The 27,678-nt window shown below is 42.4% G+C and overlaps 1 protein-coding gene across 1 annotated transcript; it reads left to right on the forward strand.

Annotated features, from left to right (window-relative positions):
* The first annotated feature begins 1,072 nt into the window (after positions 1-1,072).
* Positions 1,073-27,678, forward strand: fadd (Fas (tnfrsf6)-associated via death domain). Its single transcript, XM_061963824.1, has 2 exons — positions 1,073-1,597; positions 27,321-27,678. Exons 1-2 carry the CDS (start codon positions 1,306-1,308, stop codon positions 27,590-27,592), a joined length of 564 nt encoding a protein of 187 aa, XP_061819808.1. The 5' UTR covers positions 1,073-1,305; the 3' UTR covers positions 27,593-27,678.

The following is a 27,678-nucleotide window of genomic DNA, read 5'->3' on the forward strand; positions in this document are numbered from 1 at the left end:
AAGTCTTAATTACTACATTAAAAAATAATTATGATACAAATAAATGTATTGATCGGAAAGAAACTCAATGTAATGGAGAAAATACTCAAGTAAAAGTATGTTACATTATCCAATCACTATGCAGAAGCCTGCCAGTCGAGGGAGCTGTCACGCCAAATTTCTTCCCCCTACAACCCCCCCCATTTACTTCCGGGGTAATTTTCTCTTACGTCATTTCTTCTTACTTACGTCATTTCCTCTTACTTACGTCATTGACAGCGATCGATAGAATCCAAATCTCCTGAAAATGGTGGTGTCACTGAATGACATTTGTCGTTATCTTTCCCAGGGGACTTATGTCAAACACCAGCAGGCTTCGAAAAATTCCAGGCGGAGTGTTAGGGCCGCTGCTGGGAACTTCTGTCTTTGTGGTAACGTGCAAAAAATATTAATTAATATATAATACTGTTAAATGTCTGTACTTTAACTGAACATTATTGTTGAAACCATGTCACTAATATTAATTAATATATAATACTGTTAAATGTCTGTACTTTAAACAACATTATTGTTGAAACCATTTCACTAATATTAATTAATTAATAATACTGTTAAATGTCTGTACTTTAAATCAACATTATTGTTGAAACCATTTCACTACAATTTTGTGTGTGCTGCTGTCCTGGGTCAAAGCCGAAGTGTTATCGATCGCTGTCAATGACGTAAGAGGAAATGACGTCAGTAAAAGGAAATGACGTAAGAGAAAATGACCCCAGAAGTAAATGGGGGGAAAAGTTTTTGTAGGAGGAAGAAATTTGGCGTGACAGCTGTCACACCGAGACGCTCTGCATCAGTGGGCGGAACAAAATTGAGCACTTATCCAATGATTGTCTAGTTTCTCTGCAGTAGAACACCCCCCGCCCCGGCCCCCAACACAAAACACATTATTTGTAGAAATAAGTAGAATAGAACAAAACAAATACTTATAATCACGCTAATATCAATTCGATACTGGTATTTGTATCAACGACAAGTCGACATGGTATCGATCCGCCCACCGCTTCAAGTGAATGAAAGTAGACGTTGCTCGAAACATTTTGTAATTATCATTACATTAGATTATTAACGTTACACTTTAGATAGCTAAGGATTTTAATTCAAGCAATCATTTACAGTATTTGATAAATAGTATGTATTATTTTTTATGAATTGTCCAGGCCGGTTTCTGCTTCAGACAACACGGAAGTGAAAGTAAAGTTTGGTAGTTGCTGTCCCCCACCTCGCTCGTTCGTGTCAGTGGAGTTACTTGGGCTTCTTGTTCCAGATATGAGCTCATTTAACGCGCTTTTACTGCAAATTTCCGACCAGCTGACTGCCGACCAGCTGTACAAAGTCAAGTATTTGTATATGGACGTTTTGGGCAAAAGGGATGCGGAGAAGATCTCCCACGGAACCCAACTGTTCCAGTTTTTGGTGGAGAGAGGCGAGCTGAGCCAACATAAAACTGACTCGTTGTCGCAACGTCTGAAACAAATTCAACGTCAAGATTTGTCGGACAAGTTGGACAACTTTCACACGTCTGACAGTACAAGCAGTCAGCCTTGTCCAGAGGAAATAGGTATTCTTTGCTTTTAACCTAATATTTGACTCTCAAGTAGCATTTTCTTATTCTTGTTTTAATCTGACCTGGACTAGATTATACCTCAGACCCTGAAGGTTCATAAAAACACAGTTTGTGATTTGTATATTATATTATGTGAATAGGTTGCACATGCACTTGTAACCCTTTTTGCAGGTCTATGATCGATTTTGTAGTAATTTCATCAGACTGCAGTCTGTCGTGTGTTTTGGTCATATGAGTGAAGAGAGCTATTATTGTAAACACGTTTTCCATAAGAAATAATATCTAAGTATGTTGTAATAACAATAATTCAACAAAAGGGAAGGCGAAATTCAAGGGGAATAATAAAATATGCGAAGGAAAATAGGACAACACCCAAAACAATGAAGTGAGAGAACCACTTAAAAGGGCTGTTTGCAATATTTGCGCAGATGCCTATATGCAGTGTTTTTCAACCACTGTGCCGCGGCACACTCGTGTGCTGTGAAATACAGTCTAGTGTGCCGTGGGAGATTATGTAACTTCACCTAATTGGGTTAAAAATATTTTTTGCACACAAGTAATTATAATCCGTAAATAATGTGCCGTTTTTGATTGTCTGTACTGTCTAGAGCTCGGCAGAGTAACCATGTAATACTCTTCCATATAAGTAGGTGGCAGCAGGTAGCTGATTGCTTTGTCGATGTCGGGAACACATCGTGTCATGATTACAATATGCAGACGACAGCGGGAGGCAATGTGCGGGTAAAAAGGTATCTAATGCTTAAACTAAAAATAAACAAAAGGCGAGTGCCGCTAAGAAAAGGCATTGAAGCTTAGAGATAGCTATGCAAAACGAAACTAAAACTGAACTGGCTGCAAAGTGAACAAAATACAAAATGCTGGACAGCAGCAAAGACTTACAGCGTGTGGAGCAGAGACGGCGTCCACAAAGTACATCCGTACATGACATGACAATCAACAATGTCCACACAAAGAAGGATAGTGTCCGCAGTACTTAGATAGCAGTGACGTGCAGTCACTAGAGGCAGGTGAGGCGGGGCCTCACCTGCCATCATGGAAAGAAAAAAAATGTAAAAAGAAAAAAATATATATTAAATTGTTAAATGTATCCAGTGATTATACTATAAAGTTATTTTCCATTTAACTTCACCGGTTTTAGATTATTTTTATTCAAAATCGCTGAATTTTCACATTTGCCATTCAAATACTGAGAAGAGACGGTGCGGTGAACAGCAGCCAGTCGAGGCACGTCACTCAGTGCCCCAACATGGACGGACTCGGCTAACTGCTGGCCTGCTGTGCAGTGAGACCGTATTGCTATATGAACTATATTATACATTTCCATAGTTTAGTTAGCTGAGGTATATAATGTACAGTGTATTTAGTCAACAACTGTATGTGTGTAACGTATTTCTTGTGCTGAGCGATCATAAAACGGCTGCAAAAGACGCACTGGCTGAGGCTCGCCTCCTGCACCCCCGCCGTAGAATGCAAGGTAATGTTGTGTCGTTCGCGAACGATTCGTTCGAACGAACGAATCTTTTGAGTGAACGTACTGAACCGAATCACTTCATGAACTGATTCGTTCCTTTCTCAGTTCAGGTGAGCTCCGCCGCGACCATGCCGGTATGAGTGGGACTGGCGCATTCTGTGACGTCGGCGAACGACGCAGCCAGCTACTCGTCATGGGGCAGGGGGAGGGACTGAACGAACGATTCGTTCACCGCAGATTAACGACATGAATCACTCAGTGAACGACAACGCTCTCGCTCTCTGCTCTGCTTGCCCAATGCCGCGAGTGATTCTCCTCCCGTCGCGGGGATATGTTTCATGCCATTGGCATCCGTTCTCCATTCATTCTCCAAGCTAACGGCTAATGTTGACTCAAGCCACATGAAAACAAACACACACACGCGCCCCGTCCCCATTATCTCAACACATAAAGTTATGAGAGTAGAGGAGACAGAAAGAAAGTCAGTGCAGGGCAAGGCTGAGCAGCAGCGACGCGAGGGGGAGGGGCGGGGGGTAAAGTGCAGGGCAGGCTGTTTTAGAAGATTTAAAATAAAAAATAATAACTAATGTATGTACATATACATAGGCTATTATTTATCTTGATTTTTATATTATTTAAGCTATTTATTTTCTTTTTTATTGCATATTTAAGTTGATATTTCCATTTTTATATTTTTAAATGTAAGCTACAGAAATTTTAGTTTTAATGTTGGCTTTTCTGGCACTTGGTTTAATATTTGTTTTGTTTTATTTAAGGGAGCCTATTTATTTTCTTTTTGTTTGCACATTTAAGTTAATATTTTCTTTGTTATATTTTTAAACGTAGGCTACGGAACATTTAGTTTTTATGTTGGCATTTCTGGCTCTTAATTTATTTGTTTTATTTTGAATGTATTTATTTTCTTTTTGTTTGCATATTTAAGTTTACATTTTCTTTGCTACAGAACATTTAGTTTTTATGTTGGCAGTTGTTAAGGGTTTCTTAATTTAATATTTGTTTTTGCACTAAACAAAGGAGGCCTATTTATTTAACTGTTGATTGCAAGCATTTTAGTAGGCTATAACTATTTTTTTTATTTCCCACTTTTATTTATTGCTTATTTTCATTTCAGTGCAATAAAACATATTTAACAACAGGACTCGCGAACCTACTGACACAGAGAACTGACTGTGGAGGAGGACGTCACATTGAGGCTCTCGTTCAGTCACTGTGCGTGTCGTTCATTGGGTGCTGAGGGCTTGTGTCGTTCGCGAACTGACACACACCGAGATCTGCCGCTGGGGAAGCTGTTACTGACTGACTCGTGATTCGCCGACCTGCCCACAGAACTGCTGCTGCAGAAGTGATTCAGTGATTCGGTGAACGAATTTTTTGAACGAATCAATTTAAGGAACTGATTCTAGTGATTCAGTGCAGTCAAAATAACTGACGATCCCATCACTAATGCACGGCAACCCCTGACGGGAGTGTTATATCAACTAAAGCCCACACTTAAACTTTCCACGTGCAAGATTGAATCTATTTAAAAAAGTTATTTCATAGAAGCCAAAAAGTGCAAAAACAATAATGTTCGTGTTGGAGGAGTTGTGAATGACTGCAGGGCCACAACATTAGGTACACCTGCAGACTGCAAGTGTACCTAATTCACAACTCCTCCAACACGAACATTATTGTTTTTGCACTTTTTGGCTTCTTATTAAATAACTTTTGTAACCTATTTTTATGGGCTTTCCTCTTTGTGATGTTAAGTTCCTGTTATGCGCTGTTATACAGTATATGCCTTGAGCTCTTATTTTGAAGGCGCTAAGAGCGGAAGTGATGTCACGTTGCGGAGGTTTTTGAAAGAATGTAAATAAAGTGGTCCTCGTGTAAACTGGAGCCTCCGTGTTTGTTATTTTGTAGTTTCATACAGTATAGGCGACATTTATAAACTCTCGGTTACACTTTTTTAAATAGATTCAATCTTGCACGTGGAAAGTTGAAGTGAGGGCTTTAGTTGATATAACACTCCCATCAGGGGGTTCATTAATCCAGCACAACAGCGGCGCATTTATAAGTAAAGGTAAGACCATAATAACTTTTTTTATTTTATGTGCTTTTTTGTGTGCTACAGTTTGTATGTGTAAAGTTAAAGTTAAGTTAAAGTACCAATGATTGTCACACACACACTAGGTGTGGTGAAATTTGTCCGCTGCATTTGACCCATCCCCTTGTTCACCCCCTGGGAGGTGAGGGGAGCAGTGGGCAGCAGCGGCGCCGCGCCCGGGAATCATTTTTGGTGATTTAACCAACCCTTGATGCTGAGTGCCAAGCAGGGAAGAATGCTGGTATGAGCTTTTAAACATAACCCGTTAACTGCTGCCAATCAAATGGTGAATAAGATACTCTTTAGGGTTCATATGTTTGTAAATCTGACTGTGATGAAGTCAGTGCCTCACCAGCCATCAACCTCACCGCACGTCACTGTTAGATAGTCTCGATTGTGATAACAAGGCAGGTGCAGAGAATAGTGCTCAAGAAAGACATGAAACTGCAACAGGGAAATACCAACAAAAGAGGAAAAGCCACCAAAATAGGAGCGCAAGACAAGAACTAAAACACTACACACAGGCAAACACTAAAAAACCCCAAATAAGTCACGGAGTGATGTGACAGGTCGTGACAGTACACCTACTTTGAGACAAGGGCTATAGTGAGGTTAAAGTCATATCCAACAATTGGGAGAACAACTTTTTATTGTCAATATCGGCGACTGAGTTTCGTTTTTTAATGAAATTCTGCTCATGGTGTGCCTCAGGATTTTTTTCAATGAAAAAAATGTGCCTTGGCTCAGAAAAGGTTGACAAACACTGGCCTACAGGGCACTAACTTTCCAATGTATTTAAAGTGTTATATCCCACCCTCTTCCGGCTTCTATGACGTAGTGGCGTTACTACGTACGTACCGAACACATGCACGCACGTTAGCTTTGGGTGTTTTTAGCTAATAATAGCGATTTGGGTAGTTAGCATTAGCTAGCACCAAATGTATACTCAATCATGACTGCAAATTGTTGCTTCTCTTGGACTGTTTTTGTATGTGTGCATGCGCTCTCTGCTCATACGTGTTGACTAGACCGGATGAGTAATCGCCGTAAACACCAATAATTTAATTCGGGCCGGTAAAAAAAAATGCTACACAAACTTAGTAATTGTGAAAAATATAGGGTAAATGGTAAATGGGTTGTACTTGTTTAGCGCTTTTCTATCTTTTTTAAGGAACTCAAAGCGCTTTGACACTATTTCCACATTCACCCATTCACACACACATTCACACACTGATGAATGTGTGTGAATGTACCCCACCTACTGCCTGAATGCAGCTGAGATAGGCTCCAGCACCCCCACAATCCCGAAAGGGACAAGCGGTAGAAAATGGATGGATGCATAGACAGTTTTAACATATGTATGTTCTGATGAACCACTAATGCTAACATTAAATAGCCAATGGTGTTCTTGTTATATTTGATGACTCAAAAACTCAGGAAAATTGAGATTATAGGGTCATGGGTTTTATTTGTTTGCAGTTATTGTACAAGACAACAACAAACTAAAAAACTAACGGGATGAGCAGAAAAGGACTTAAAAAAAAAGTAGTAGTTGCATAACAAAGTGGCTACAAAACTTATGCCTTATTTAAATAATTGTATTCTGGTATGTACTTATAGAACATCTGAATAATTAATAGTAAATCAATAAAACACCTGAAATTAGTTTTCTTTGAAAATTAACCAGAAACTCGCCAGAAGCTTGTGGATGGCTACCAAAAGCGCTCTATTGCAGTGAAACTTGCCAAGTGACATGTAACCAAATATTAACATTGTTGTCTGTATACTTTTGACCCAGCCGATTTGGTCACATTTTCAGTAGACCCATAATAAATTCATAAAAGAACCAAACTTCATGAATGTTTTTTGTGACAAACAAGTAGGTCCTCCAATCACTCTATCACAAAATAATAGGTGTTGTAGAAATTATTGGAAACTCAAGACAACCATGACATTATGTTCTTTACAAGTGTTGTTGTTGTGTATTTTTTGACCACAACTGTATATTTTTGTGTGTTTTATATATATATAAATATACAAACCCGTTTCCATATGAGTTGGGAAATTGTGTTAGATGTAAATATAAACGGAATACAATGATTTGCAAATCATTTTCAACCCATATTCAGTTGAATATGCTACAAAGACAACATATTTGATGTTCAAACTGATAAACTTTTTTTTTTTTTTGCAAGTAATCATTAACTTTAGAATTTGATGCCAGAAACATGCGACAAAGAAGTTGGGAAAGGTGGCAATTAATACTGATAAAGTTGAGGAATGCTCATCAAACACTTGTTTGGAATATCCCACAGGTGAACAGGCAAATTGGGAACAGGTGAGTGCCATGATTGAGTATACAAGTAGATTCCATGAAATGCTCAGTCATTCACAAACAAGGATGGGGCGAGGGTCACCAGTTTGTCAACAAATGCGTGAGCAAATTGTTGAACAGTTTAAGAAAAACCTTTCTCAATCAGCTATTGCAAGGAATTTAGGGATTTCACCATGTACGGTCCGTAATATCTTCAAAGGGTTCAGAGAATTTGGAGAAATCACTGCACGTAAGCAGCTAAGCCGTGACCTTTGATCCCTCAGGCTGTACTGCATCAACAAGCGACATCAGTGTGTAAAGGATATCACCACATGGGCTCAGGAACACTTCAGAAACCCACTGTCAGTAACTACAGTTGGTCGCTAAATCTGTAAGTGCAAGTTAAAACTCTCCTATGCAAGGCGAAAACCGTTTACAACAACACCCAGAAACCCAGTCGGCTTCACTGGGCCTGAGCTCATCTAAGATGGACTGATACAAAGTGGAAAAGTGTTCTGTGGTCTGACGAGTCCACATTTCAAATTGTTTTTGGAAACTGTGGACGTCGTGTCCTACGGACCAAAGAGGAAAAGAACCAACCGGATTGTTATAGGCGCAAAGTTGAAAAGCCAGCATCTGTGATGGTATGGGGGTGTATTAGTGCCCAAGACATGGGTAACTTACACATCTGTGAAGGCGCCATTAATGCTGAAAGGTACATACAGGTTTTGGAGCAACATATGTTGCCATCCAAGCAACGTTACCATGGACGCCCCTGCTTATTTCAGCAAGACAATGCCAAGCCACGTGTTACATCAAAGTGGCTTCATAGTAAAAGAGTGCGGGTACTAGACTGGCCTGCCTGTAGTCCAGACCTGTCTCTCATTGAAAATGTGTGGCGCATTATGAAGCCTAAAATACCACAACGGAGACCCCTGGACTGTTGAACAACTTAAGCTGTACATCAAGCAAGAATGGGAAAGAATTCCACCTGAGAAGCTTAAAAAAATGTGTCTCCTCAGCAGTGTTGGGTTAGTTACTGAAAACCAGTAACTAGTTACAGTTACTAGTTACTTCATTTCAAAAGTAACTCAGTTACTAACTCAGTTACTTACACCAAAAAGTAATGCGTTACTGTGAAAAGTAACTATTTAGTTACTTCTTTTTTTCTTCCTTTTTTAAAAGCTTCCATTAATGCCCTTTTAGCCTTCATTTCAGTACTGTTATTGCACTGGAGAATAATACAATGTGTTGATCAACTTGACATACATTTGCATCACTCAACTCTGCTAAGCAATGTGCTCTACATAGAACACACAAAGACAAAGATATGTTACAAAGGCCAATTTGTTTCTGGCCAGAACAAATTGACAAAACTATTTTAAATAGCTGCAACATAACATACAGAAGTAACAAACAGCATAATAACAGCATAGCTGTAAAGCAAGAAAGGCACACACTACATACACAAAGCCTAACCAGGCATTTTTTCTTCAAGAAATTCTGACACAAAATCATGTCTGAAGCCCAGAACACTCTACACATTTCCCCAGTTTTAGTTTAGAGATAAGGAAAGATTGGCCTGGCTCACTAGGATCCCTCTTTATGTTTGTGAACTTTATAGTCTATACATTTAGAGTGATGTGATAATCAAACACTCTAGAAGTCTAGAATGAAAGAGTATATAAGAGAATTGACAGCAACGTTCCCTCTAAGGTGCGCGCCTGTGCAATTGCGCACTGCTCAAGCGTCCTCTGCGCACGGCAAATCTATGCCACGCACAAAATCAAATAAAAAAGTAAGCGCATAACAATTTTTGACACGACAGAGAAAACCGTTTTCGTCATCATTGTTCAAATATAATAATACGTCTGTCGAGACGCTTTGAGGACATGAATTCCATCCATCACTTTACTGAGCAAAACTCTTTATTGTCGGCCATAAACACATCACCAAAACATTAGTAAAAAAAATTATATCTAGCAAAACTGGTCATTTCAAACCAGACCAAAAGCAACTTTGTTATATCAACAGCAGCCGCTCGCTCTTTCTCACTTGCTCCAACACATGCACATATGGCACTTAGCCAGTGATGCGTTTACAGCCACACAAAAAGTCGGACAACTCCAACACCACACATAAAGTGTCATTCCAGGTCGTTACACTATGATTTACCAATCAAATGTGTGCTTATTCTAGTGTCATTTACTAGGAATCTTAATTTATAAATATTAATCATTAAATGCTGTTAGTATATTAAATACATACTAATAAAAAAATATTTTTTACAAACAGGAAGTTGCGGGAATGTACACATGATCCCCTGCTTACATCTCATTGTGCAACATGTGAATGTTTTAATGGGAACTTGTCATGACTTGGACTTTGGCTTGGTTTGTTCTCCCGTGGTGCAAATGAACTGGACTGGTCAAGGCTTGAAGGTGGGTACATGATTTATTTTAAACTATCAAAAAAGGAATAAACAAAAGGCGCGCACAGTGGCGGAGAATAAAACTAGACTTTAAACACAAAACTTGCACATTGGCAGAAACTATGAACAATTAAACAAAACACTAACTGTGGCTTAACAAACAAAAACTTACTTGGCATGGAACCGGCATGAAAAAAAGAGTAGGAAGGGTCATCAGGGTGTGGAGAGTGTGCAGGAGCATAAATGTGGTGCGAGGTCGTCAGGCCGAACAACAGAAAATGAATTAACTTAAATACTATGGACATGATTAACGAAAACAGGTGCGTGACTCAAGACGTGAAACAGGTGCGTGACATGACAGGTGAAAACTAATGGTTGCTATGGTGACCAGACAAGGGAGTGAAAAGACAGAAACTAAACAAAACATGACTTAAAACAAAACATGATAATACAGACATGACAGAACTAAATGCAATGTCTGAAAGGGGTACAAACTATTTCCAAAGCAGGACCTCCACCCAGACAAACAATACACAGTTCACAGTTCATGAAAAACAATATTTTTTGTTATTGTCATTGTAAGTGGGCCTAAACACTTATATTAGAAATGGGAATGACTGCTGTCATTTGATTATAATAATAAGAGAATGTTGTCTGTCTATCTGTGTTGGCCCTGCAATGGGTGGGGACTTGTCCAGGGTGTACCCCGCCTTCCGCCTGAATGCAGCTGAGATAGGCTCCAGCGACCCCAAAAGGGACAAGCGGTAGAAATTGGATGGATTGATGGAGATTGAACTTGTTATTTAGTCAGGTTTGGGACAGGTGTGCTGCTGGTGTAGCCACAGTGTGCACGTCTGATGTTGCTCACATGGGCTCCACTCAATGCTCAGGGAGTTTTGGTGTTTGCTCACACACATGAACAATTAGAGGGAACATTGATTGACAGAGTGTGTACCTTCAGTGCTGAATGATGAGCAGAGGCAGAGTTAATCCTTAAGTGGTGGTGGTGGAGGTGAAGTGTCATTGGAGTCTCTATCTCTCTTTACTAGCTTCGTCGAAGCATGTTGCTTATGTAGCTTGTTTCAGCAGATTTGAATTGCTGTTTTGGGCAGTAGATGGCATCTTTGATCCAAAGCACAATTTACATTTTACTAAAATGTTATTTTCTTTGTGCTCGACAAAAGAAAAGTAGTGAAAATATCTCCATGTTAGCAAACTCGACTTCTGGCTCCGCCATGATCAGACACGCCCCCCCCCCCCCTCCCCACACTCACACCCACACTCAGACACACCCACACAGAGCGCATGTCTCTCTTCTCCGGCTTGTGACACAAGAAGAATCAGAACGATGACACAGCAGTGCTCCGATAAAACACACTTTATACTACATAAAAAGTAACGTAAAATAACGCAGTAACGCATCATGTAGTAACGGTAAGTGAGTTACTGAATATAAAAAATAACGCGTTAGATTACTAGTTACCGCCGAAACTAACGGCGTTACAGTAACGCGTTACTTTGTAACGCGTTAGTCCCAACACTGCTCCTCAGTTCCCAAACGTTTACTGAGTGTTGTTAAAAGGAAAGGCCATGTAACACAGTGGTTAACATGCCCTTTCCCAACTACTTTGGCACGTGTTGCAGCCATGAAATTCTAAGTTAATTATTATTTGCATAAAAAAATAAAGTTTATGAGTTTGAACATCAAATATCTTGTCTTTGTAGTGCATTCAATCGAATATGGGTTGAAAAGGATTTGCAAATCATTGTATTCCGTTTATATTTACATCTAACACAATTTCCCAACTTATATGGAAACGGGGTTTATATTTATATATATATATATATATATATATATATATATATATATATATATATATATATATATATATATATATACCGTATATATATATATATATATATATATATATATATATATATATATATATATATATATATATATATATATACCGTATATTACCAAATAGTAGCCCGGGCGTTTATTTCACAAAATCGATTTTGGAGACAGGCGTTTAAAAGAAGCAGGCGGTTATTTGCACAAGGCTTTTATTTATTTTTGCACCAGCCTGCACCAGGCCATTATTTGGTTACAATGGTTACTGTCCAGTATTTTTTTTCGTACAAAAAACTTTAAATGTAAAAGCTATTGTAAACATACAAACAAAAAACAAGAGATCAACATGATGTAGGCTATCAAAAGACAAGAGATCAACAAGGCCTCAACATGGCAGTAGTGCAACAATTGTCAAATAGAATACCAATACTAAAAATAAATAAACTTTTTAAATAAAGCAGCCTACCGGGAAAAATAAAATTATGGTACCAAGTACTCAAGTATAAAAGCCACCATCAAAACAGAACAATAATACTGTCACTTAAATAAAATAAAGGCTACAGTACTCCAAGTTTTAAATAAAGCAGCATACAGGAAAAATAAAATTATGGTACCAAGTACTCTATAAAACCATCAAAACAATAATACTGCAGCAAACGCAACCCCAGTAGCATTTTAATCTAAATTATGCAAATAACAGCCCATGGGCGGCTATTTGGACATAGTCGGTTATTAGGAAGAGGCGGTTAATTCACAAAATGGGGTCAGACCCCGGGCGGCTATTAGGACATGGGCGGTTATTTGCCCAAGGGCGATTATTTGGTAATATACGGTATATATATATATATATATATATATATATATATATATATATATATATATATATATATATATATATATATATATATATATATATATGTATGTACGTATATCTATGTATATATTAGTGGTGTAACAGTACACAAAAATTTCGGTTAGGTACGTTCCTGGGTTTAGAGGTCACGGTTTAGTTCATTTTCGGTACAGTAAGAAAACAACAAAATATAAATGCTTGGGTTATTTATTTACCAAATTTGTAAACAATGGCATAACATACATATACACACAGGGTCCATTGCCAGGGTTAATGTGGTCAAAATATAGAAAATAAAAACTAAATAAGATAAGGCTCAGAATGGTTTCTTAACAAAACCTTGGTACATATGAAGTGCTTTTTTTGATTGATTGATTGAGACTTTTATTAGTAGATTGCACAGTACAGTACATATTTCGTACAATTGACCACTAAATGGTAACACCCCAATAAGTTTTTCAACTTTTTTAAGTCGGGGTCCACGCTAATCAACATTAAACTGCCTCAAGTTGTTGATCAGGTTAAATATAATGACAACACTTTTCTTCTACATATAAAAAGTGCAACATTAAACAGTTTCAAGTCAACTCAGCCTCAGATTAACCTCCGAATATATATATATATATCCATCCATCCATCCATCCATCCATTTTCTACCGCTTATTCCCTTCGGGGTCGCGGGGGGCACTGGAGCCTATCTCAGCTACAATCGGGCGGAAGGCGGGGTACACCCTGGACAAGTCGCCACCTCATCGCAGGGCCAACACAAGATAGACAGACAACATTCACACTCACATTCACACACTAGGGCCAATTTAGTGTTGCCAATCAACCTATTCCCAGGTGCATGTCTTTGAAGGTGGGAGGAAGCCGGAGTACCCGGAGGGAACCCACGCAGTCACGGGGAGAACATGCAAACTCCACACAGAAAGATCCCGAGGCCGGGATTGAACTCACGACTACTCAGGACCTTCGTATTGTGAGGCAGACGCACTAACCCCTGCCACCATGCTGCCCTATATATATATATATATATATATATATATATATATATATATATATATGATACACACAGTGTTTGTAATAACGGCAGAACATGCAAACTCCACACAGAAAGATCCCGAGGCCGGGATTGAACTCACGACTACTCAGGACCTTCGTATTGTGAGGCAGACGCACTAACCCCTGCCACCATGCTGCCCTATATATATATATATATATATATATATATATATATATATATATATATATATATATATATATATATATATATATGATACACACAGTGTTTGTAATAACGGCATTAGTAACACCGTTACTTTTACTAGTAACAAGTAATCTAATGAATTACTTATAGGTCCGATACAACGCCGTTAGCGATAGCTTGATGTAATGTGGCACGCTACATTTGATGTGGTTTTATGTCAACAACAAGACCGTGTCATAAGTGCAGCAAGTTCAATGCTGGAATGAGCTCTTTACTAGTGAAAGCAACAAGCACTAAAATGAACTTGATAACAAATAGGAAGAGGCAACATCACACTGTGACACAACAGACAACAACATGCGCACAGATACACAATGGGAATATTGAACAACAAGGCAATGATTGAAGTGATAAACTTGTCATCCAAAATATACCCCGTTTGTAGACAAGAAGATATGACAGCCATCGAAGCACATTCAATCTCTTTATTAACCATAGGTAACACAATCCAGTCAAAAGATTCAAAAGAGCTGGCGTCAAACAAAGTGCGCTGCTAACTGTTAAAGCTAAAACACAGGGCTTCGTTGAAACCCTCGATGACGTCACTAGGCAACAGGTCCCATCTTTTAAAAGCACAGACTGCGCACACCGTGCACATACATTATATTAAACCTATCTCAAATGCATATGCCAGATATTTAAACTTTTTTTTAAATACATTTCTTTCCCTAGTAATTAATTACATGTATTATATTACTGTTTTGGTAAAGTAACAAGTAACTACAATTAATTACTTTTTTAAAGTAATTTTCTGAACAAAAAAAACAAAACAACAAAAAAAACATATATATATATATATATATATGTATATATATATATATATATATATATATATATATATATATGTATATATATATATATATATATATATATATATATATGTATGTATATATATATATATATATATATATGTATATATATATATATATATATACATATGTATACTATATATATATATATATATATATATATATATATATATATATATATATATATATATATATATATATATATATATATATATACACACTGTGTGTATACATATATATATATATATATATATATCCATCCATCCATTTTCTACCGCTTATTCCCTTTGGGGTCGCGGGGGGCGCTGGAGCCTATCTCAGCTACAATTGGGCGGAAGGCGGGGTACACCCTGGACAAGTCGCCACCTCATCGCAGGGCCAACACAGATAGACAGACCACATTCACACTCACATCCACACACTAGGGCCAATTTAGTGTTGCCAATCAACCTATCCCCAGGTGCATGTCTTTGGAAGTGGGAGGAAGCCGGAGTACCCGGAGGGAACCCACGCAGTCACGGGAAGGACATGCAAACTCCACACAGAAAGATCCCGAGCCCGGGATTGAACCCAAGACTACTCAGGACCTTCGTATTGTGAGGCAGATGCAGTAACCCCTCTACCACCGTGCTGCACATATATATATATATATATATATATATATATATATATATATATATATATATATAGTAATAATCCCAGGATTGTAGGCTCATAGACTTCTTCGTTTGTCTTGTCTTTATAATACAAGATGCAATGTAACCACACAGCAGCTCCAATGTGCGTCTCTCCTCTTTCCCGGCAAAACTCGAACCAACACTTCCTGTCAACAATGTCACTTCCCTAACTTCCCCAAAAGTCCCGCCCCCCCAGCCAAAGCCATTTGCTAACACCCCGTAGCCAGCCGCTATATCACCCCCCCCTTACAAAAAGTCCTCGGCCTCGAGGACTGACCCTTAAGGCAACATTTGGCAACACCATAGCAGCATGTAAATCACAGCAACCCATTAGTGCAAACAAAACAGTGTAAACAACCATAACCCTTACATCACACAAAAGCAGGTTCACAAATCCCCCCCTTCCCTTATTGTCCTTCAGTCTAAGGGCACCACAAAGTCTTGCAAGCGGTCCGGAGGCCTCTTCTCCCGCCTCGGCCGCTCTCTTCCATTCCCCAGCAGTGGGACAGCTGGGTCGGGTGTGCCAGTCCTCGGGAGGGAGCTGGAGGGGGCGGGGGATGAGGGGAGTGGGGAAATTGGTTCCCCCTGGGGCGTAAGCGGGGTATTGGTAAAGGGCTGGGCGGGCAAGGGAGAGGTCACCTGTGTGTCCGAGGCAGGGGAAGGGGGACCCCCGGTAGGGGGCGAGTCTGTCTCTGTGGAGGGCCACCTTCCTTCCCCGGGGGGGAAGCTGGACACGATACACAACCTCTCCCAGCTTCTGGAGTATCTTACAGGGTCCTGTCCATTTGCTGTCCAGCTTGGGACTGCGGCCCTTCTTCCGAATCGGGTTGTAGACCCAGACCAACTCGCCACTTGGTGAAATAGTCTATGGCGGAAAGGACGTAGCGGTTCCCCTTGTCAGACCGTAGGTACGGCCCTGTAATGTCAATCCCCACCCTGTCCATGGGGCACCCCACTGGAAACTGTTGGAGCGGTGCCTGTGAGCGCCCAGTGGGGCCTTTGCGGGCAACGCAAGGGTCACAGCGGCGGCAGAAGTCTTCCACATCTCTCTTCTGCCGACCCCAATAGAACCCCTGTCGCAGCCGCTTAAGTGTTTTGGTGACCCCGAAATGTCCAGACCCACCTTCCCCATGCACTGCCTTAAGCACCGCCCCTTGCAGTCCCTTTGGCACCACCACCTGCCATTGTTCTTCCCCTGTGGCCGCGGCCTTAAATGCCCGCTGCAGCACGCCTTGGGACACCCGCAGTGAGTCAAACATGGCCCACAGGCCCTTGGTAGCCTTGGAGAACGGTGCCACCGCCTCCCAAGGCGGGCGCTGCCGAGCCTCCACCCACTGCAAGACAGGCTGAATGTCTGTGTCCTCCTCCTGCACGTGCCTCCAACCAGCATTCGTCACAGTCTGTAGTTCCCTGCAGACAACGTTATCAGCCTGACTGACGGCCGCACACTCGGCGCCCTCTGCCCGCCGCTCTTGTTCCCGAGCTTCCCTGCGCTCGCAGTAACGACATCCGTCTGCTGCACACGGCCGGCGAGAGAGCGCGTCCGCGTTGGAGTGGCGAGCACCTGGCCGATGTTCTATTTCAAAGTGGTATCCTTGTAGCTCTTCCAACCACCTGGCGACCTGCCCCTCCGGCTCCCGGAAAGTCATTAACCACTGGAGGGCAGAGTGGTCAGTCCTAATCACAAAGGGGAGGCCACACAGGTAATATTTAAAGTGTCTGATAGAGAGCACCACTGCCAGGAGTTCTCGGCGGGTGACACAGTAATTCCGTTCCGACTTTGTGAGTTTCTGGCTGAAGTATGCCACCACCCTCTCCCCTTCCTGCCACGGCTGTGCAAGTACACCCCCCACCCCCACTCCGCTGGCATCAGTGTCCAGTAAGAAGGGCAGGGTGAGGTCAGGTGGGGCGAGTACCGGGGCCTCACACAGGGCCCGTTTCAGCCCCCAGAGTGCCTCCTGGACCCCTCGGACCACACAAAGTCTTTGCTTTTTTCCAGCAATCGATATAGGGGCGCGGCGATTGTAGCAAAACCCCGCACGTGCCTCCGATAGTAAGAGGCAAGCCCGATGAAGCTCTTCAGCTGTCCTTGGTCCCGAGGCACAGGCCAGTCTCTCACAGCCCGCACCTTCTCGCCCATGGCGCCGATGCCATCGGCACCCAGCTCATGTCCCAAGAAGGTTACCTCTCGCCGCATGAAACAGCATTTGTCAGGGTGCAGTTTAAGGCCCGCTGTTCGAATCCTCTCCAGGACTCGACTCAGGGACCCGAGGGCTGCTTCAAAAGAACGCCCATGTACCAGGATGTCGTCCAGGTAATACCAGGCACTCTTGGCGGGGAATACCAGCCAGCACTTTGTCCATAAGCCGGGCAAAAGTGGCGGGGGCATTACAGAGCCCAAAACTAAGGACTTTGAATTGCCACAAGCCCCGGCCGGTACAGAAGGCGGATTTAGGGCGAGATTCAGGAGAAAGGGGTACTTGATAATATCCGCTTTTAAGGTCCAGAGTGGTGAACCACGAGGAGCCGGAAACTAGGTCCAGGTACTCATCAATACGGGGGAGGGGGAAAAGAGTCTTTTGTGGTCACTTCGTTCAGCCGTCTGTAATCCACACAGAATCGCCAATCATCAGCCTTCTTCGCGACCATGACCACAGGTGCCGCCCTGGGGCTCTCAGACTGCTCAATAAAGTCGGCCCGCAGCAGGTCATCTACGGCCTTGTTGCATACCTGCTGTCGAGCGAGGGGGATGCGGCCCGCGTGGCACTTGATGGGCCACGCCAAGCCAGTGTCTATGACATGCTCTGCCAAGTGGGTTCTTCCCACTTCACTCTCATTCATTGCAAAGCTGCCCTGGAATTCCATCAGCAGCTGCTCCTGTTGCTGTTTCTCCAAGTCCTCATACTCCTCCCTCCACACCCCTCTCCCTATGACCGGGGGTGCTGGCTGCGGGTGGGGGGACGTGGGTAGGGATGTCCAGGGCTGGCATCCCCGGGTAATACACAGCTCTGTCTCCCCCCTCATTGGCTGAAGGGAGACAGGGCGAGGGCAGGGGTAGTAACTAGGTGTGGTGTGAGGCAACAAAAATGTAGGGGCATGCGGTGAAACGAGCAGGGGCCCAGAAACTAGGGTACCCATGGCAACTGTAGGGCCCACCGGGAAGTTAAGTGTACCCCTCCCCATGTCTAGCAGGCACCCAGTGACTTGGAGGAAGTCCAGCCCTAAGATGCAGCAGTCTTGCACGTCTGCCACCCAAACTAGATGGCGAACTCGCTTTCCCCCCACGCACAACCACAGGAACCCCTTCCCCACCATAGGAGCTAGCTGGCCCGTGACTGTGCGTAGCTGTACTGCTGTGGGCTCAAGTGGTGTACTGCTGGGCAGAACGTCCGGTCTTACCAGCGTTACCGATGACCCTGTGTCCACCAGGCCCACGGTAGGCACCCCCTGGTCAGAGACAGCGACATGGCAGGAGCCCCCACCTTTGGGCCCCCTCCCCCGTGTCCAGCTCACCGCCACACTGCTGTCATCTACTTCTGGGGGGGATAGAGCCCCTCCCCCTGGCTGTGCCGCTGGGCTCCTCCGGGTGCCCGAAAGCGAGAAGAAGGTGAGTTGTCGTCTGCTTCTGGGGCGGATGGAGCCCCTCTCCCCTGGCTGTGTTGACGGGCTCCCTCCCCTGCTTGACGGGCCTGGGCTGGCGAGTCAGGGTCCGCGATGAACGTAGGGGCCCGCATACCGCTGACTATGCGGGCCCGGCGCCGTTTCCCGGCTCACGACGAGCGGCAGGGCACTCCCTGCGAAAGTGTCCAGGTTGGCCACATCCCCAGCAGACCTGCATGGGGCGCGGGCCACGTTGACTTTGCAGAGTCACCGCCCTCAGTAGTTCGGTAATTTCTTCCGCCCAAGCCGTAGCCCCTTCACTAGACGGGTGTGACGATGCCGCCCTCACTGGATGGGGTTTCATTTCCAGTTCACCGGCTGCAGCTGCACTCCCCAGCATCTCCCTCTCAACAGCAGCTTCCAGTGCTTCCTGCAGGGACCTCGGGTGCTGAAGCTGCACCTGCACGCGCAGGTCAGGAGGAGTAATGGCTCCAACAAACAGGTCAGTTGCGAGCTCATTCCATGCATCAGCAGGCAGGTGACCATATGCATGGCGCACCTGGCCCTCAATGTCATTAGCGAACCCCCGGAGTGGCTCGCCAGGCTTCCTGCACTTCCCTCTCAGTTCAGTTTGTAAAAGCGCAGGCTGAGACCATCTCCCAAACCTCCTCTTGAGCGCCCCCACCAGGGCTGCGTAGCACCGCTGCTGTTCAGGATCCAGCAGCAGGAGGCACGAAAGAGCCTCTCCCTCCAGACACAAAGTCAATTGCAATGCTTTGTCCCTTGCTTCCCACCTTCTCGCGTCCGCCAACAGTTCAAATTTTGGCGTCTTCACTGAGGCAGCAGACGGTGGGGGGGACGCGCCGTGCGGGGAAGCCGTGGGCGGCGGCGGCAGCAGTGACATCTTTACGTCCTCCCGGGCCGACGAGCCGCTTGTGTGCGAGCAGGAGCGCGGCTGTTCGACGGTCACCCGCTCCAAAACAGCGTCATCCCGCCCAGCTTCAAACTTATGCTCACCGGAGCTAAACATGCTAAACGGCTTGCGGTCCTAGCTAACTCACAAACTGAAGCTAACTGGCTAATGCGCGGTACGCAGCGCGTCCTTACCGCTACAAAGTCTCTTTCGAAAATAATAATAATAATCCCAGGAATGTAGGCTCATAGACTTCTTCGTTTGTCTTGTCTTTATTATACAAGATGCAATGTAACCACACAACAGCTCCAATGTGCGTCTCTCCTCTTTCCTGGCAAAACTCGAACCAACACTTCCTGTCAACAATGTCACTTCCCTAACTTCCCCGGAAGTCCCGCCCCCCAGCCAAAGCCATTGGCTAACACCCCGTAGCCAGCCGCTACAATATATATATATATATATATATATATATATATATATATATATATATATATATATATATATATATATATAGGGCAGCACGGTGGAAGAGGGGTTAGTGCGTCTGCCTCACAATACGAAGGTCCTGAGTAGTCGTGAGTTCAATCCCAGCCTCGGGATCTTTCTGTGTGGAGTTTGCATGTTCTCTCCGTGACTGTGTGGGTTCCCTCCGGGTACTCCGGCTTCCTCCCACCTCCAAAGACATGCACCTGGGGATAGGTTGATTGGCAAGCCTAAATTTGCCCTAGTGTGTGAATGTGAGTGTGAATATTGTCTGTCTATCTGTGTTGGCCCTGCGATGAGGTGGCGACTTGTCCAGGGTGTACCCCGCCTTCCGCCCGATTGTAGCTGAGATAGGCTCCAGCGCCCCCCGCGACCCCGAAGGGAATAAGCGGTAGTAAATGGATGGATGGATATATATATATATATATATATATATATATATATATATATATATATATATATATATATATATATATATATATATATATATATATATACTGTGTGTATATATATATATACTAGAGATACGCGGATAGGCAATTTATTTCATCCGCAACCGCGTCAGAAAGTCGTCAACCATCCGCCATCCACCCGATGTAACGTTTGATCAGAACTGCACCCGCCCGCCATCCGCCCGCACCCGCCCGTTGTTATATATCTAATATTAATTTAAAAAAAAAAAAAAGGGTGAAAACTACGCGAATTGCACCTTGTGCAGACAAGATTTTTCTATCGGACACGGAGGAATTAGCGATGTAAAAGACCACGTTGGGACAAAAAAACACAAGTCTAATGCCGTTGCTAGCGATACAAGTGGAAAACTTTCAACGTTTTTCGTCGCCCAAACAGATTCTTTGGATGTGATAAATGCCGAAGTTTTATTTACGGAGGCAATAATTGAGCATGGACTTCCAATCGCACTGGCTGATCACATGGGACAGTTAAATGTTTGTAATGCAACCTTTAAAAATCATTACGCGGTGATCGCGATCCCAAAAATAAACTTTTCTTGCATGATAATGTCCAGAAAAATTCGCTTTATATTACTATAGAGTCCTTTTAACGAATGAGTTTGATGGTTTATCACAAACCTTAAATGAAAGAAGTCCTTTGTTCTCCTGCACCATGGCCTTGCTTCGTGTTTGGTGCGCAATCCTGTCGGCTGTATTTCACAGCACGACATACTGTTAAAAGTGTTTATACTATTTATGCTTTCAAGTCCAAGTTGAAGAAATCTTGTTAAATGTTGACAGCATAACTACCAAAATACAGAAGTATGTCCTTAATATTTTTGCAGTGCTATTTCTGTTGAAAAGTTCAAATGATTACATGAGAGATGTGATGTGCCACTTTTCAAGTGTCTGATGGCTTAAATTAATTTTCATTAATTTTTCATATTTTGAATTCTTTTGAAAGGCTTACAAAAAAACTACATTTGAATTGTAATTCCATGCTATTGACAGGACTATTAATTTTAATGAAGTTAGCTTACCATGTTTACAGTATGATAATTGTGATAGAAATGTGAATTTTAGGCACAGAATATTTTTTACAATTGAACAAGGCAGTAGATTATACAAGCTTGGACAGAAAGTTAATAATGACACCAAATTTTTTTTTAATGGAATTGTTTAGTACTGTTTTACCATTTGTTTACTGTAAAAAGTGTTTATACTGTTTATACTTTCAATTAACAAATTGAAGTCTTGTGAAAGGTTGACAGGATAACTGGCATTAACTGTCAAAATAATTTCAAACTATTGAAGTTAGCTTACAGAATAAACATGCCAATCAACCCATATGATTTTTGCTGTAATATTTTTGTTTTGAAAAGTCACTGTGACTGATAGAAAAGTGATGGTTTTACCAACATTTTAACCTGTCTGAATGCTAATAATCATTTTGCGTCGGGGAGCGAAGCCCTGAACCCTCCACCAGGACTTTGTCCTGGACTTACCGGGGCCTGTGGCCCTTGGACCCTGGCTACTAGGTTTTTCTGATTTCAAAAGTTGGCAGGTATGGTGAGGTTATAAAGCTTTTGCCTGTTAAAGAAAGGAGACTGATCCAATGCAGCACAGACTTTCGCGTGCCACGCTGTCACGACCCAGACGCACACCAGTGCGCAATCATATGGGAGCCGCGCTGAGCGCACCTCCAAGCGCATCTCGCTGCCGGCGACGGCCGGGTATGGGCCCGACGCTCCAGCGCCATCCATTTTCAGGGCTAGTTGATTCGGCAGGTGGGTTGTTACACACTCCTTAGCGGGTTCCGACTTCCATGGCCACCGTCCTGCTCTCTATATCAACCAGGGTGAGCCCCATCCCTTTCGTGAGCGCACTGCGCGCGGAGTGACCCCTGTTACACGCCCCCGGCAACAGGGGTGGCGGGCAGGTAAGCTGCGCGGGCGGAGCGCGCGGAGTGACCCCTGTTACGAGCCCCCGGCCACGGGGGTGGCGGGCAGGTAAGCTGCTTACCTGCTGCGCGTGACGCCGGCCGCGGCGAAGGCGGACGAGGCGGGGTGTCGGTGCGGTGGGCGCGGTAGTGACCCTGGACGTGCGTCGGGCCCTTCTCGCGGATCGCCTCAGCTACGGCTCCCGGTGGGGCCCTCTCGGGGGAAGGGGCCTCGGTCCCGGACCCCGGCGAGGCGTCCCTTCTCCGCTCCGTAAAAGTGTCCATCGCTTTTCTTTTCTTTTTCGTCTGTTGTGGCATATGCAGCAGGTGCCTGCTCGTTTTTCGTATGTGGGTAACAACATTTAACTATGTATATATATTTCCGAATTGGTTTAACTGCCACCCGCAACAAAAAAAAAAATCTAATTAATCCGCCCGACCCGACCCGCGCGCGGATAAAATCTTTTTTTTTTTAATTTCATCCGCCCGATCCGCGGATAATCCGCGGACTCCGCGGTTGTGTCCGCAAACCGCGCATCTCTAATATATACTGTATATAGGGCTGGGTGATATGGCCTTTTATTAATATCTCGATATTTTTAAGCCATGTCACGATACACGATATATATCTCGATATTTTGCCTTAGCCTTGAATTAACACTTGATGCATATAATCACAGCAGTATGATGATTATATGTGTCTACATTAAAACATTCTTGTTCATACTGCATTAATATATGCTAATTTTAAACTTTCATGCAGAGAGGGAAACCACAACTAAGTCTATTTACCAAAACTGCATTTCTTAAACAGTTATTAAGCAGTGGCACAAACATTCATGTAATTTCAAAACAGAAAGTGCAAGATTGTCAGAGACATTTTAAAACAAGCTATTGTGCACTTTTGTGCATGATGTCACTAAGATGACACATCAAAACAACACTAAATTAAAGTGCACTTTTTGTACAGAACACAACTACAATAGTTTAAAACAAATAAAGTGCAGTTTTGGGCATGATGTCACACAAGATATTTCAAAATGTAATCCATTATTATTATTATCATTATTATTATTATAAATAAAAATGAGCTGCATAATAGAAACCAAATAGTGTATGTCCTTCGCTATGAGGTAGGTTACTGCGGATGTTATCTCCTTCTGTTGTTGACTATTGTTTTTATACGGTGTTGATCTGGAAATGGTTGCTTCGAGATTTTGTGGGTGTGACACCGAACGGAGATGTTGACATGCAGAGTTCCAAGCACTCTTCATTCTCTAGCAGGTGACTTTTCAAATGATGCTACAAATTAGCAGTAGGTGCTACTTTTTGTAACAACGTTTTGCCGCATGCTTGTTCGACATCTTCCCGCTTGAAGCCAAACCACCGCCAGACGATGAACCCGGCGCTGTTTTTCTTGGGATTTCATTCTTCCTTCATTTGTTACCAGATTCGCACCTTCTTTCTCTCGTATTACCACTCGCATCACTCCGCTAGCATCACAGCTAATGTTACCCATGCTGCTACCTCTCTGCTCAGCGAGGGCGTATGACGTGACAGTGTGTGACGTATGTTAAGTAAGAAGGTGCGCTTGTTTTATGTCTCTGTGAGAAGGAGAGACAAGAAAGAGTGAGACACGCTGTAGTCTAATGCCCGCAGCTAAAAGCAACTGCGTGAGAACGTATACTCGAATATCACGATATAGTCATTTTCTATATCGCACAGAGACAAACCCGCGATATATTGGGTATATTCGATATATATACAAAACCCAAAACCAGTGAAGTTGGCACGTTGGGTATATCTTAAATAAAAACAGAATACCATGATTTGCAAATCCTTGTCAATTTATATTCAATTAAATACACTGCAAAGACAAGATACTTAACGTTCGAACTGAGAAACTTTTGTTATTTTTTGCAAATATTAGCTCATTTGGAATTTGATGCCTGCAACATGTTTCAAAAAAACTGGAAGGCCATGTAACACAGTGGTAAAAATGCCCCTGTGCCAACTATTTTGCAATGTGTTGCTGCCATTAAATTATAAGGTAATGATTATTTGCAAAAATAGAATTAAGTTTCTCAGTTCGAACATTAAATATCTTGTCTTTGCAGTCTATTCAATTGAATATAAATTGAAAAGGATTTGCAAATCATTGTAATCTCTTTTTATTTACGGTTTACACAACGTGACAACTTCACTGGTTTTGGGTTTTGTACATACCCATCCATACACTCTTAAGAAGAAATACTTTGTTATATACTCTGTTTGTCTACTTATCTATTTTGTCATTGTACCTTTCTGAAAAATAATTCTATAATATCTTTGTTTCTTGGACCTAATATCATGTATCGTCATACCCCTGAAACATAGTATTTGATAATATTACATGGGCAACCATGTTTGGAGGCATTAGTATTCTTTGTGTTCCACATTCCACATAAAAATTATTGTATTTTTACTTCATACCGCTGTCCGAGTCCGGACCCAGACGGACCTCTACGGACCTGGAAATATATTCAAATAAGTATTGAAGATATTAAGTTTTAACAGATCACTTTTATTTTGACCGGCGCAGCTTTTATAGACTTTACGGTACTGATTCATCGAATCACAAAATACACTGACTGAATGTGGGTTAAAGGTTTTTCTTTTCATTTTGCCTATCATTCACAATCCCTATGTAAGACAAGAACATTCAAATTTGTATTATACGGCAAGTACGAGGTGTGTAGCATTGTAGCTAATGGGATTACTATATTGCACCCATAAAGCCCTCCAAAACATATTCAATAACTGCTAACAATACTCCATTAACATCTTGTGACCTGCATATTAACCAAGTATTAGCAATATTGTTACAATAAACGCTAATTCAGAGCTTATGCAACTATTATCATGGTTAGCCAGTGAGCTGCTGTGTCGCATCTGCATTGGTAAAAGTTTATTCTAGATTATAAATCATGGCTCTCACGTGTATAGTAAAAGGTTGCTATAAACCAAGAAGTGGTCAACTTTGACATTTAACTTAGACCTGGGAATGGAAAGAAAGACACAGAAAGACGCTTGTTTTTATTATCTGCCTGAGGATTATGATTAATTCTTCATCTAAACAAAAAAGATATGAACATCTTACAGAGGGCGACATTGCACAGTAATAGATTGTTTTATTATATTCGTAGTTTCTATTTCTTGTTTCGTACTTAGCAGTAGTGCTACTTGCTCCGTCTGCGTATCACTCAGCTTCGAAAACATGTAGTTCATCCTCTGTAGATTCAGGCTAAAAAATAACCGTATCTGTATCACCATTTGTCCCAAAATAGTTGTTGTTGTCTGTCATGACATCTGCCATGATTACTAGTAGTTGTTGTTGAAGGAAATAGCAAAAGTTGTGATGCATCCATAAAATGAATACACAGCTGTATTCTTAAAATGACCAAAATACATGTTACATGTTATTATGAATGTGTCTCACTACATTACATATATACTTACAGCATGTATACAAAAGATTGATGGAGATTTTTGTATGTTGTTAGAGCGCTTTATAGGCATGCTAGAGCGAATTACATTACTGCCATTGTTAGCTGACTTTTGCTAGCGTTTTTTTACGATTTAGAATGCATTAAAAAAAGAATAACGTGCTCTTGTCTCACATAAGGATTGTGAATGAAAGGCAAAATGTCCCCATTATTTGCAGTTCTCCTTTAAACTATTCCACATGCGGCTGCTCAGCCAATCAAATCTGTGAATTCCACTCCAGGCAGTAAACATGGTGACTTTAAAGCAAAGACAGACAAAACAGCGGAGAGAAACAATTTTGACATAATAAATAAATGATAAATGGGTTATAGTATTTTCACATTCACCCATTCACACACACATTCACACACTGATGGCGGGAGCTGCCATGCAAGGCGCTAACCAGCAGCCATCAGGAGCAAGGGGTGAAGTGTCTTGCCCAAGGACACAACGGACGTGACTAGGATGGTAGAAGGTGGGGATTGAACCCCAGTAACCAGCAACTCTCCGATTGCTGGCACGGCCACTCTACCAACTTCGCCACGCCGTCCCCTACATGGGAAAAACAAGTGATATACAAGGAAATAAGAAGAAAACAAGTGATGCTAATACAGTGGGAAGTGAATGTTAATGAAATGCACAAATCCACACTTCATTTTCGCGTCAAAATATCACTTCCTCGTTTTTTTTTGAAAATGTCGATAAAAATACGATCCAAACAAAATTTGTTTAACGCTCGCTTCAGCCGTAGGCACTCGCTGTTCCTCTTGCCTAAACGCTGCACTGAGTTCCAGCCTGGGAGACGATCAGGAGCACCGAAAGAAGCTGGCTAGTTAGCTAGCCGACTCGCAATCAGTGCTTCCCAACACTGAACGATGGGTGTCCAAAGTGCCGCCTGGGGGCAATTTTTAGCCGCACATTTGTTTTGGGGGATTTGCATTTCGACCCATTTACATTTTAATTGAAGACCCCCACTTTATACTGTCTTTTCCTTCCTCAGCCAAACTGGACATTGGCGTCGATGTGATTGCAGAGAATCTGGGACGGAACTGGCGTAAACTAGGACGGAAACTGGGTTTGAATGAAAATAAATTGGAGTCCATCGCTCAGAGGTATCCTTGTGATCTGGAAGAGATGGCGAGACAGCTACTAAAGGAATGGATGAAGAGTCGAGGCGCTGCAGCTAATACAGCAGAGTTGATAAAGGCCCTGAGAGAATGTCAGCAAAACCTCACTGCTGATATACTGGAGGAAAGAATTAAGTGCCTGTGATGTTAATGAAGACGTCATGATAATTTAAACCAAATCAACTAATTGAAATGTTTGAAATTGTAAATAAATCAACATTGTAAAATATA

Source organism: Nerophis lumbriciformis, linkage group LG06 (assembly GCF_033978685.3).
Source record: "Nerophis lumbriciformis linkage group LG06, RoL_Nlum_v2.1, whole genome shotgun sequence".
NCBI lineage: Eukaryota > Metazoa > Chordata > Actinopteri > Syngnathiformes > Syngnathidae > Nerophis > Nerophis lumbriciformis.

Bases quoted from the DNA above. Each gene is read 5' to 3' on its own strand.
- fadd (XM_061963824.1), top strand. From the start codon at position 1,306: ATGAGCTCATTTAACGCGCTTTTACTGCAAATTTCCGACCAGCTGACT. The intron at 1,598-27,320 runs GTATTCTTTGCT...TTCCTTCCTCAG, and splicing joins GCCTTGTCCAGAGGAAATAG to CCAAACTGGACATTGGCGTC.